General features: G+C 40.8%; 1 protein-coding gene across 2 annotated transcripts; it reads right to left on the minus strand.

Moving 5' to 3' along the window:
- Positions 1-429: 429 nt before the first annotated feature.
- Positions 430-10,591, minus strand: LOC119729278 (thiopurine S-methyltransferase-like). Of its 2 annotated transcripts, none has more exons than XM_038201883.1 (8): positions 10,445-10,591; positions 8,579-8,979; positions 4,245-4,679; positions 3,987-4,079; positions 3,508-3,640; positions 3,016-3,143; positions 2,228-2,358; positions 430-1,875 (listed from the first exon to the last, which is right to left on the minus strand). In XM_038201883.1, exons 3-8 carry the CDS (start codon positions 4,637-4,639, stop codon positions 1,760-1,762), a joined length of 996 nt encoding a protein of 331 aa, XP_038057811.1. In that variant the 5' UTR covers positions 4,640-4,679; positions 8,579-8,979; positions 10,445-10,591; the 3' UTR covers positions 430-1,759. The 2 variants fall into 2 exon arrangements, with proteins under 2 accessions (XP_038057811.1, XP_038057812.1); XM_038201884.1 differs by having other exon boundaries at positions 10,441-10,591.
- Positions 10,592-12,411: the final 1,820 nt, after the last annotated feature.

Consider the following 12,411-nt stretch of genomic DNA (forward strand, 5'->3'; position numbering starts at 1 on the left):
GAGCGGGCGGCCACCGACCCACCAGGCGGTACTTGCCTGGTGATCCAGAGCCAGGCGTTGACGGAACGGTGTCGTCCCCCTTCACTGGCCGGCCCCCCTCGGTGTTTACCTCTCGCGCCGTGTTCCTCGAAGGTGGATGCGGATCGGTTGTCGCTTTTTTTACGAGGCGTGATGAGACGGAGAGATAAATGATGAAATGAGTCAGGTGGCTGTTGCCTGCTGATCATCAGTCATGTCTGGCGAACTTGGGCAACATCCGGATGAACAGGGTTACAAGAACAACTTATAAAGCCTCTTTTTTTGTTTTATTATCCCTGTTTCCAAATTCCTTCTTGCAAAGTCCATTTATATTTAGAGCAAAAATCATAACATGATGAAATTACCGTGCATTTGCAAGCAACTACAAATAAGCTGGAAAACAAAACGGCGTTTAAAATATCATATTTAATCTGATACTATTTTTTCAAGTTCTTTATATTTTACAATGAGTTATTTTCTTAATACTAAAATAGTTCTTTGTACATCCGATTCGACATGATAAATAGGCACTATGAGAGTGTCATAAGACCAATCACGTGACTGGTAGAAATCAACGTAAGAGGTCAGGTGATATAAACTGACGAATCACAATCTAAAACAAACTGTTTGAAACGAAAAGGCATTTTTAAAAGTTGAACAAAGAAATTGACTGGAGTGGGGTTAAATAGCGACCTCCGGATAACTAATCCGGTCTTGGGGATAACCGTTCCGGTCTTGGGGATAACCGTTCCGGCGCGGTGTTGGGGAACCGCCAACATAAGGTTAGATAGCTCAGTTGGTAGAGCATCGGAACTCTTATCCAGAGGTCGCAGGTTTAAACCCTACTCCAGTCAATTTCTTTGTTTAACTTTTATAATTTCCATAATGCACCTAGTCCGTTCCCCTTTCTGTTCATTTGAAAAGAAAAGGCATAGGCCTACTTTTGAGGAGCAATCGGCAAACAATATACAAACAGATTTAAGACACTTGTAAATGGAATATCATGTCTGATACTTCCGCATCCAAATTTAAAAATGAATTTGTTTCTGCTGGTATTTTTACACTTGAGATTGTTAGTATTCCATTAAAAATGTTAGCGATATAATCTTATCATTATTTTTGTCGTAAAACTCTATTTATGTATTGGAATAAAATATCTGGTATTTATATTTACATATTGGACTGATATTCAAAAATTTGAGGTTAATTTACCTCCATAGATACAAACAGATATCCATACACTGAACAAAATAAGATTCAGTGACATGACATGAACAGTTTTCTTTAATCTCAGATTATAATTGAGTATTTACAACAACCCAATGTAAAGTCCAATCAAAAGGTACTTTATGATGTTTAACATGATACAGATTTCTAGATCACTTAAGAAATATGACTACGTGCGAAAGCCTGCAGATTCTAATGTCGAAAGCCTTCATGACATTATGGTATAGACCTTATGCATTTAGGCGGAGTCTGAGGCAATGGGTTTGTATCACTGGGATAGGCATTAGTGAACCTCTTCGTGAATTCATTGTAACTGAATTGTAATAAGCAAAGACCAGCCTCTGACACACCTGTTATGTATTAGGTCTAATCGCCTAGGTAATGTAATGCATAATGTTTAACTGATTCCTGGAGTTTGAAAGTCCTGGTTTACGCGTATACGGTGCTGATTTTGTTCTAATTCCACACGGGTCGTTTCTGTACCCTCCCTTTGCTGTCAGATACAATGGTGTCTTCACTCCTTCTTGGTCAAAAGAAAGTCGTTTTCGTAAAAGTAGTTCACGCCCCACGTCTTGGACCAGGGATTCATCGCATCCACGTGCTCAAGATGCTCCACGGTGCATAAATCACCTGCCAAGAAAAGAGGACAGTTTTACCCTTCAGTTTCAACGCAAGAGGGCGTCGTGGTATGCAAAGAGGTCAAAGGTATACATTTCATTATGCACTTTAAAGATGCTGAAACCTCTAAGAGGATGATTGATTAATGTTTAGGTATATTTATAGTTTGCAGCTGATGTACAATGAAAAAATAAATTCTGGAGGAAATTCATCAGGCAGTTGTTTGTTAATGGTGGCATTTCGTCAAATTTTCCACGGTCCACCTCAAACTCGTTCTCAATGGCGGGAAAGAAATTCGTGGGACCATTGCGCTCCGTCATCTTAGGCGCGTACGAGGTTGCAATGGGTCAAAGGTCACGCTTACCAAAGAGTTGTGTGACGTCTTTGGGATCCATGTTGTGTGGTGGCCCGGAAAAGACATCATGAGGAATCTCAAAAATATCTAGAAGGTAACGACTGTCCGGCTTCAATACGTCAGTGATGATGTCACGATATCTGTTCAAAAACGAAAGAGGTATCAACGCAGCACATGAATAGTGAGTATGAATGGTGCGGGTTTCCAACAACTCCTTATTAGGAATTTTTTCCAATATTATCCTTGCTCATCCTGTCAATATTATCCTTGAAATCGCTTGTTAAACTGAGAAATGTTGATGCATTTGATTGGAAAATCAAGCGTTAGGTCATGACCCAATTTAAACTAAAAACCTTTGATTCGCTTTATTTGTTACTTGGGTTATTCCATAAATTTGGGGTCCGAAAGTGTGACATTTTGTGGTGTCTCTGTTACACCTGACTTGTGTTAATTGCCAAACAAGATTGACTTCACACTATTCATCATTTGTTTGGCAGGCACTTTGCTTTACGTAATCACTCTTGGAGACAGACGACATTAAAGAATGTGTCCCTGAATTGCAAAATGTCAAATGTAACAGGGACACAACAAATTGAACCCCACATTTATGGAATGACTATCGTTACATCCTCCGCAAAGACCTTGGTTTTTCATTTGTTATAACTTCACTATTGGCTTCTCATAGTGCAGTATTGGTAATTAGAACTTTATGCAAGAAGTATGCAATCTATCTTTGTATCGCAAAATTGTCACCTCTAAAAACAACTGTAGACATAATTATTTGCATGCTGAGATACCTCTGTCTGTCCTCAGGATTAATGGCCGCCATGGAGCCTCGGTCCCAAATGCAGTCGAACTGACCGATGAGGGCGCTAGAGAGCTTGAAGAAATCCGTGCAGTATATGGTGATATCCTTGTCTTTGCCCTGCCAAATTCAAAACAAACTAGAATGTAAACATCTGTTAGCCCCCAAAAGGCAAGGAACTGAGCGAGAAAGTTACAACAAATATGTTTAACCCCCCCCCCCTCCCAAACCCTTACAATTCAGCCCTAGTCCAAGTTAAGAGGTGAGATATCGGAAATATCCTGCTGACTAGCTCTAAGGACAAGATTGTTGTGATTAGAGAAGTACTCTAACATCACCGACGAGAACTAATATCAGGTCTCTCTCAAATGACGTCACTTCCTACAGGCTGTCACGTGCGCGTGCGCCTGATGGCGTTGAACACGCAGTTGCAATGTTCCTACGAAGATGGCTGTCTTTGAGAGGGGTTTATTCAAATATTCACCTTGTACACCGTGCCACCTACGTCCTCTGGCAGGGACTCTGTTGTGTACTCCAGATTGTTTTCTGCAAAGAACTGTTGGACACCTAACTCTACGAACTCACAGCCTACTACACCGCAGCCTCGCTCTAGAAGCCTGGGAAAAAAACGCAGATTATAATTGTTAAAAAGTATCCTAGTATGATGACGGTTTGCGATATGGAGTTGCACATTTTTATTCCGGTTTTTGCCATGCAACCGTTGAAAGCTGGTGTGCAAATGAATAGATGTTTTCATCAGATGACGTCACTCCGCCCCTATCTATTATCGCTGAATATTCAGTTTCATCCAGGAGCTTGTGGGAAAAAATATTCAAAAGCTTTCTCGTGTGGGATTCAAACCCACGACCTTCTTACTCAAGCCTCGGATAAGGAGTTAGCACAAGATTTCCTTGCACCGTTTCAGCAACCATGATTTAAAATGTCAGAAAAACCATCAATTACCAAATCATGTCGACCGTCTTCCCACAAAGCGGAACTAGGAATCGTGGTGTCTCTTTCTCTTGGCTGAGTCTGTGGAAGTGTTTCTTCAGCATACTGACACAAAAGAAAACAATAAAAGCTGCTTAAAACATAATTATTTCATATACCAGATAATGACACCCTAACTTTTCAATTTAGTCGTTTTGGCGGACCTGAGAGAAATAATGTTAAGCCATAACAGTTTATCAAAATAGTATACTTTTTGGATCTTTAACTTACCCATGCACCTGTGCCTTGTGGAACTTTGTCTTTCCTCTTTCCCACTTTGTTTTCCAGTCCTCCGTCGTCACGTGACCGTCTGATACTTCCCCGTCTTGGTTTCTTCTAACCGTTACTTCGGACGCGGTAGAGGTGACCTTCTCCTCAACATTCCCAGCTTCTCGGTGTCCGTTCTCGGCCACCTTTGCTTTCTCGGTCGAGCACGCGGTGGCGCTCTTTCGTCTCTCTGTCGGCTTTGCGGTCGTGTGGCCGTTGGTGGCGGCGGCTGGTTTCGCTGTTGTCGTGCGGATCTCGCTGGTCAGCTGCGGGCCAAGTTTGATTCTCTTGGCGCTGGTGGCGCCCTCGTCGCTCCCGTTACAGAATCCGTTTTCGAGCGGTGCGGCTACTGTACTCATGGTGAGATTTTAAAATACGTTTCTAGTCACAACGACAAATCTGGAGAAAAAGAAAGAAAGCAAGGGAACTATCGTCAGGCATTATGACTCTTCTCTTATTGCCATTCGGGATACGAACCATTTAAGTTGAATCATCACATGATATCACAGTTGGCCGGTAACAGAATTTCTGCTTGTTAAATTTGAACAAAAAGTTTGTTCGCTCAGAAAATCGGTTGGGTACTCGTCTTGCGGAAAATTTGGCCCGAGATCAGACCCAACAACTTACCGATGGACCTACGTGTATGCTGTAAAAATGAATCACCTGGAAAACTACACAGTAAGCAGGCAGGGGCGCGTGAGACAACACATTTTCATTTGACACAATGAACTTTTTAAAATCTGATTACTGTCACTTCACCGAGCAGACAACCGATGATGTATTACGTAGTCTAGACTTCATTCACCGTAAACAGATCGACCTTGATACACTTTGACCGATACACTTTTGTCAATGGGTACTCATAATGAACACGTGATTTTTTCTCTGTTACATAACCGACAATGTACATGGTAATATCCATTCAAAAGAAGAAAGGTTAAAGTAATTTCGCGTGCTGAAGAGCACGCTTGCTTTCTTTTCTATTCTTCTGAGGATAAAGTATTGTCAGTTTTCCCCTTTCACAATGGCTGTCTTTGGGGGATAATGATGTGATCGCTGCTTTACGAGTGCAATGGTGGCTGAGAAACTGTCTGCTGTCTGTCTGTAAGTGTTTTGCAATTGGTTCTGAAGATGTACTGTCTAATTGTATTCGAGGTTCCACCTCGGAATTGAAATAGATATTTGTTAAACTTTTTATTTTTCATAGCAGTACAAAATTATTCACTTTTGACTGGGATATAGCATGAATGAAACAATACAGGCGTTTCTATTGTGCATTAGTGGCGCAAATTAATGTACTTCCCTCCCCCCCCCCAAAAAAAAAAAAATTAATCCGTTATTAAAAGTGCTGCAACCGTCCGGAAAAAATATGTTGAAAAAAAAATATCAAAAATTCGCAAAGATATCAGTGTCATTTTGTCTGGACAAAATGATGTTACACGGGAAATATCAAAGCACTATGGACATTTAGTGTCCAGTAGTGTTGTTCTCCTCGTCCATGACATCATAACGGCAAGTTGAACATTGAATAATTGCTTATTAAAAAAATTACACGCTTTACAAAATGTCATCATACCGAGTACTGAGCAACGTTGAACACTAATTGAGCAGTTGTCAAAACAAAAGTCAACGCCGCAACGATAGATTCAATTCAGTTCCACAGGACCGTGATGGCAACTGTATCTTTTGTGCGTGTCACCACGGGGTGTCGGTTCCGCAGCCAGAAAAAAAACCGCCCCCCCCCAAAAAAAAAAAAAAAAAAAGAAAAGAAAAAAAATAATGTAATAATAATAATAATAATATTGGACGCTTCTTAGCGGTCTCTTCATCACAAAAACACAAACCACAAATCAATATTACAAACAACACCAGCCGTCTATGAGGCGCCACCAATGTGGTATTGAAATGTCAACTGAATGATTACAGCTGCGACTACTGCCGAGACACTATTCTGCGCCCCCCCCCCCTTTCGTAAGCGCACTGCATATCGCTCAAACAAGACTTGCAATTGGAGCTAGGGGTGGAATCGTTATGTCACAGCGAGGGACAGACGCGTTTTCTGATTGGATGAGCCCGACTGATGTAATCAGAGGACACAATTTACGCCACTGAGCACCATTTTCATTATTTTGGAATTGCATCAGGAAAAAAAAGAAAGTATTAAAATATTGAGAACGAAATGTTGTAATCGTAAAACCTCAAGAGGCCTACAGATGCACTTTGGACGAATGGACTTTGTATCTGTCTGGATATTTCAGTCCGGGCGATCAAATATATCGATTTATTGATTTGCCTCTCACAAATTAATTGATGACAAATCCTGATCAACAACTGATCATCATTCGTTCGATGATCCACTTATCAATCAAAAGTTCTGCAAAAAACAAAAACTGCTAAGTTATTGAAGGGTGGAGGTTTAGCGGACTGTCGCCTCTTCTTGCAAAGATCGTCTGTGAAATTACACTCAAAGTGTGAAATTACACACCTTCATTTCACTAAGGGCTGCATGCAGAACGGAGGAGTAAAAAAAAACGCAAACTGTTCCAGAATATTGTGGTTGTTACCAAAAGAATACGAGAAAAGAAACAAAGACATGTGCATCCAACCACCTTCCCCTCAAGCACTTTAACCTGACTTTTCATTAAACCGGAAAGACCGTCTCTCTAGCTCTCTGTATACCACCGGGGGGGGGGGGCTCTGCGTGGGAGGTTTTTATGCCCCCCCCCCCGCCGCATCTCTGCTCGAACACCGCTGTGTTTTCGACGAGGTTGATATTCTTATTATTATATTGGCCTAGTGTATGATATAATGCACTCAAAATTGCCAGGCACGAAACGGAAACGCGGAGTTTCAATTTCCATCTTTTTTCGTAACGGGAATCGTGTTCCAAATGCCAGCGACACTTTTCTTGATGAATTGACGTGGGTCGCTCAGACTTTTCTCCTTACAGCTAATGGCTTTTGCATTGGGTGTCACATCGTAGATAGTTTCAGGCCAATTTAGGCAATCATTTTGTGGCGATTGTGCAATGCATTACACCTGTCTTTTAGACCTTGTCGGGTTAGAAAACGTGACAATTTTCCACAGAATGGTTTCTTTAAATTTGGGGGTATTCTTACGGTTTAATTCACTTGGGAACAAACAGCTGAACGCAAATGGTAGGTGCTTGGAGGAAAATTAAAACTCGGATTTGAATTAGGATCATTAACAGTTCTTTTTTTTGTTTATAAATTTTGATTTTTTGACCGAAAAAATTACTGACTGTGATAAACTGACCGACCAATCGTCCGACCGACCGACCGTTCGATTAAGAGACACAAACTGACCGAACGGAAATGGTCAAATCGCCGGTTTGTCAGCTCTGCTACGGAGTGACCGACCGACGAACTGACTGACTGACAGAATGAAGGCCCTACTGATAAACTGACTGCAGACTGCTGAATGACAGCTGCACTGACTGACAAAATGCATTTATTGCCTTGAAAAGAACCAACAGCCAAACAGACAGAACGACTAACTGACCAATTCAAAATCGACACAATCTGACTATCAGCCCCGACGCAACGAATTAAATCCCAATGACAATATCTCACGATGGAGGCACATGATGTGCTATTATTATAACAGGATCCCAAATCGGATTGCGTCCCTTGCGTGTCCAATATAATAAAGCAACGCAAGGTTTTGACTACCCATGCCTACCACGTGTGTGCTATCGGTGATAACAGCCAACACAATGACTCAGTTGGACTGAGACAACATCCGAACGCCATCCACGCCGTAAAAAGAAAATACCGAATTGGACTCAGATGTGCAAAATGTACCGCAACACAGGACGAGAATAGCACTTCCGATATTAGTAATACTTTAACCAACAATACACGCCAATTACAGTTTTGAACGCACGTAAAATTTTAGCTTAATCAAGGGCAACTCAACATTGTATTTACGAACTCTTGCATTTACGAAGTAATGCGCATAATCACTTCTGTTAAAACGCAACCTAGACTTATTCAGCAAAAAAAGAGGTAAAAAGCAGACAATAAATTGAATGTTAGTAAAGTTAACAGAGAAATAGTGGATATGAAACTAAGAAGAACGACAGCAAGACAGAAAACTTCAAGCATCGTGCACTTATAGGGCAATGTTTATATTCCTTCGCGTAAATATAAGCGTAAATACAACAACTTATAAATACACAAAGTAGGAGCAACAAAGAAAGAAAAAACATGTCAAGAAACATTCCTCACAACTCGGTTTAAACATACCATCCGAACGATAGGCCAATATGTACTCACCTTTATTTTTGTGTGTGGAGAACTAAAAAGTCCGCGTGTACTACGGAGCGAGTGATGTCTGTCACAACACGCTGTTCCCACTCATTAATCGCGACGATAACACAACTGATCCACACACCAGCGCTCTCCGCCAATATATACGTTTCTCGTCTGTACTACAATAGAATCTCCTTTCGCTTGGTATGCGCTGTCTGTCTGATGTGTGCCGTTTTCCCCTTTCTATTTTCAAGGCCCGACTGTCGCAGTCGGCCTATCACGTGCGCAGTGCGAAGTGCGTGCGTGGGCCCACTGATGCGGGGCTAAACACACGTGAGGGAGCGATCCAGTTTAAGACTCAGGTGTTTTTCTCGAAGACGATGGAAAGATGTGGATGATGATAATGATGAATATGACGGCAAAACCTGCACGGGTGACAAGGAAATGAGACATATGCGGAATAGCTTAGACAAAAATAAAAATGACGCCCACTGTTTCCAGTGAAAGCTTTTAAATAATTTCATCTGCGGGCTAAGTTGATTATGTGGGATAACGTCCATTATGATATGGGTATGTGGGTACATGTGGGTACATTTTAAAAATCAACACTTCGTGGAAATATTAAATTATTGACTGATGGGGAGAAAGTGACTAACATATCATGATAGCTTGAAAAAGATATATCTTTTGTAAATTTATGCTCTACAATTGAGGGATGGAAATAAAATGAACGAATTGATAATAATAATTTTATTGATAATAATAAAAGAATTTTGTTATACATTGTACGATAAAGATAATTTCAATTCTACGTAAGACAATTTGTTTCCTTGGGCATAATTGAATTTTGAATCAAGTGTACTTTAATTCTTGGAGAGTTAAGACAACAGAAAATTATGTCTCACTTTAGTAAGGAGGTCACACTTTTGCTTAGTAATGTGACTTAATTAAGATAACCTGAAGTTAAAACCACATCTAAATTATCAAAATGTTCATGTTTTTGTTCTTATTTTCTATTATAAGATGGAATTTTGCGTCGGGGCGATATAAATCAAATTAGGTTTTGCCCTTCGGGGATGGGCAAAACCTAATTTGATATATTTTCTACTATTTTCTTCCACCTCATGAGCAACAGTCTGTGACGCCACGTATACTCCTCCGACCTCATCGACACGGTCTCCGACGGACAAAACACATCGTCAACATGACAAATAGCAGGGCACTGAACTTGTTTACACGTTCTTAAAAAAGCTAAGCGCACAAGACCTCGAAAAACAAGGAGTATAAAGTGAATTTTTGTTCTTTTTTTCCAGAGGGGTTCAAACTTTGGGGGTGGACTAAACAGCGGTTAATGGTGACGTTATCTATAAACTCAACAATAGGTACACAAGCGAAACATTTGAATTGACCACAAGACAAAGAAACACGCCAATACCATAAGCTTTTGTGATTTGTTTTTTGCGCAAAGTGTCGGCAACACACTGTACTTGAAACTTTTTTTCGGCAACCTCTTGTTTTCGTTTGGAGACACACCAAGTGCTGTTTACTTTATTATTTTTATTTTTATTTGTATAATTTTGTGACCAGATTTTATTTCTATACAAAATAGGTTCAAATTCAGTAACTTATCTTAAGGCAATATTTGTTAATTTTGTATACAAGGGCTTTTAAAGTACACCTTACAGTCTCCAGCCTGAAATAGATATGTGACTATATTAATAAAAATTTAACATGCTAATTGGTCTGCCCAGACAAAGTAATTGTGACTTCCTCAGTGCGTGTGCCGCATTATTTTCATATAGGAGTTGGGTTTGCTTGGCAAAATAACAAAAACAACACATATGTCATGAAAACACTCGAACAATGAAGGTGGAAAACAAACGTACTTACACTGGAGTTCTTCGTCAATGTTAATGTTATTTCGTTCCTCGAAGTCAACTCGTCAGATGAAGCAAGTCACTTTGTTAATGTGAAATAACGCCGTTTGTATTTTACTAATCACACGCGATTGCGCGCTCCGTCGGCGATCCAACTTGAAGTGTTACCATACTCATATACGTCAGCACCACCTATGATGGTCGTATAACGCCTCGGATTGGCTAGTGTGCGCGCGTGACGTCATACGCGTCACGGTCGAGGTCACGGCGCGGTGACCTTGAGGGCGGGGCTACAAGAGACCTTGGGAGGATCAATTTTCCAGGGCCAAATTCATCGATACAGACCGCGTGTCAGTGTGGCCGTATCGCGGGCACAGCGCGGGATGTTCCAATATCCGGACCGGCAAAATAGTGCGCCAACATCTGCGTTGCTATGCCGATAACCTAATTAACAATTATTATTTTTTTCTCCGCCTGGTGCCAGTGGACTAGCAGGAAATTATGTAATAACTGATGCGGTCGCCTGATATTTATAACTTGCCTGCGGTGGCTTTGGTGCGCTACGTTGTTAGAGAATCGATCACATTATATCGTGCCAAAAACTGCACAATGTGGTCCAGACCCGATTACGCGACGCGACGGAAATATGGGTCGATCTGTTTGCCCCTTGACTCAGCAAAATTGATCGAGCACTAAGAATCGAAACATTAAGAATCGAATTTACTATAGGCGTAAATAAGCGAAAACACGAGCGTTTTATTTTTAGTGACTACATTCACGAGACTGTTGCTAAAAAAAGTACAAATTCTTCCTATAATTCAAGGAACCGGCCTAATGAAACTGGGAGACCTAGGAACCAAATAATTAAGGGTTACCTAGACAAAACAACAAAGAATAGACAGACAAAATATGCACTGAAAATGAATTGATAAATCTCCCGGGAAACGAAAAAGGACATGCTTCGCTTATAGGGCAAATTTGATCATACGTTGATCACTTTAGCGGAGGTATAAGCAAAAGAAAAGGATAGGTACAGGAACGACAGGTGCGAAAAACGTATCACTGAAACCTCCTCGTAATCCCCGTACATTATTCATTTATTCGAATAAAGATCGTGCGGAATAGTTAACGCTTACACACGTGTAAATGGCTTTCAACGCACATCGGCGTCTGAGAGGACTGTTTTTTTTTTTTGCGTCAAAACGCAAGGAAAACAGCCCTCCCACACTTACCACGCGTGCACTCGAGAAGTCAAGATCATCAGGTGGAGGAGTCGAGTGTTTTGGGGGATATTTTGCCTCCAAAAGATACAAGACTTGTTTACCTTTATCGGGTATTTTCCCCCGCACTTTGTGAGAGTTGCTCTCCTACATTTTCCCGGCAATGTCGTGCTTCAAATTATGTTAAGTTTTAAACGGAACGTGCTAACGTGAAAAGGAGATACTTCACATACATTTTAGGTAAGTTTTTTTTTAATATACGATAATTATCTGCATGGCATACATAAACATGTTTTGCTCTGACAAACGGGAATGTATTTTTGTATCAGAAACAAATGTTATAGAAACATATTCTGCGGTATGTAACATATTCTGCGGCACTTTTTCACTGTGCTACACACACAATACGTGATATTGCCATAAGGAGATTTAGTGCAAGGGTTCGAATCCCGCCCCAGGCCAACATGTAGAATGGTTTCACTCCCTACCGGAGTTCATATCCCATCTCTCTTAGCGAACATTTCTTCATCGCCTAGGGGGATCTTGGGCTTACGAGCTAACCCCCCCCCCCCCTCACCAAACATAGTGCTCGTTTGAGGAACCAATTACAAGAATATTTCTTATCAGAATATTTCAAACCAATAATATACGACAAAGGAAAGAGGATGAAAACAAAATTGTAAAGATAATGATGATAAAGGCAACACACTGTATCAGTCTGACTATAGGTTAAAGAAAGCCAAAACTTCCGGATGTGGGT

This window comes from Patiria miniata, unplaced genomic scaffold, assembly GCF_015706575.1.
Source record: "Patiria miniata isolate m_02_andy unplaced genomic scaffold, ASM1570657v1 HiC_scaffold_20, whole genome shotgun sequence".
NCBI classification, from domain to species: Eukaryota; Metazoa; Echinodermata; class Asteroidea; order Valvatida; family Asterinidae; genus Patiria; species Patiria miniata.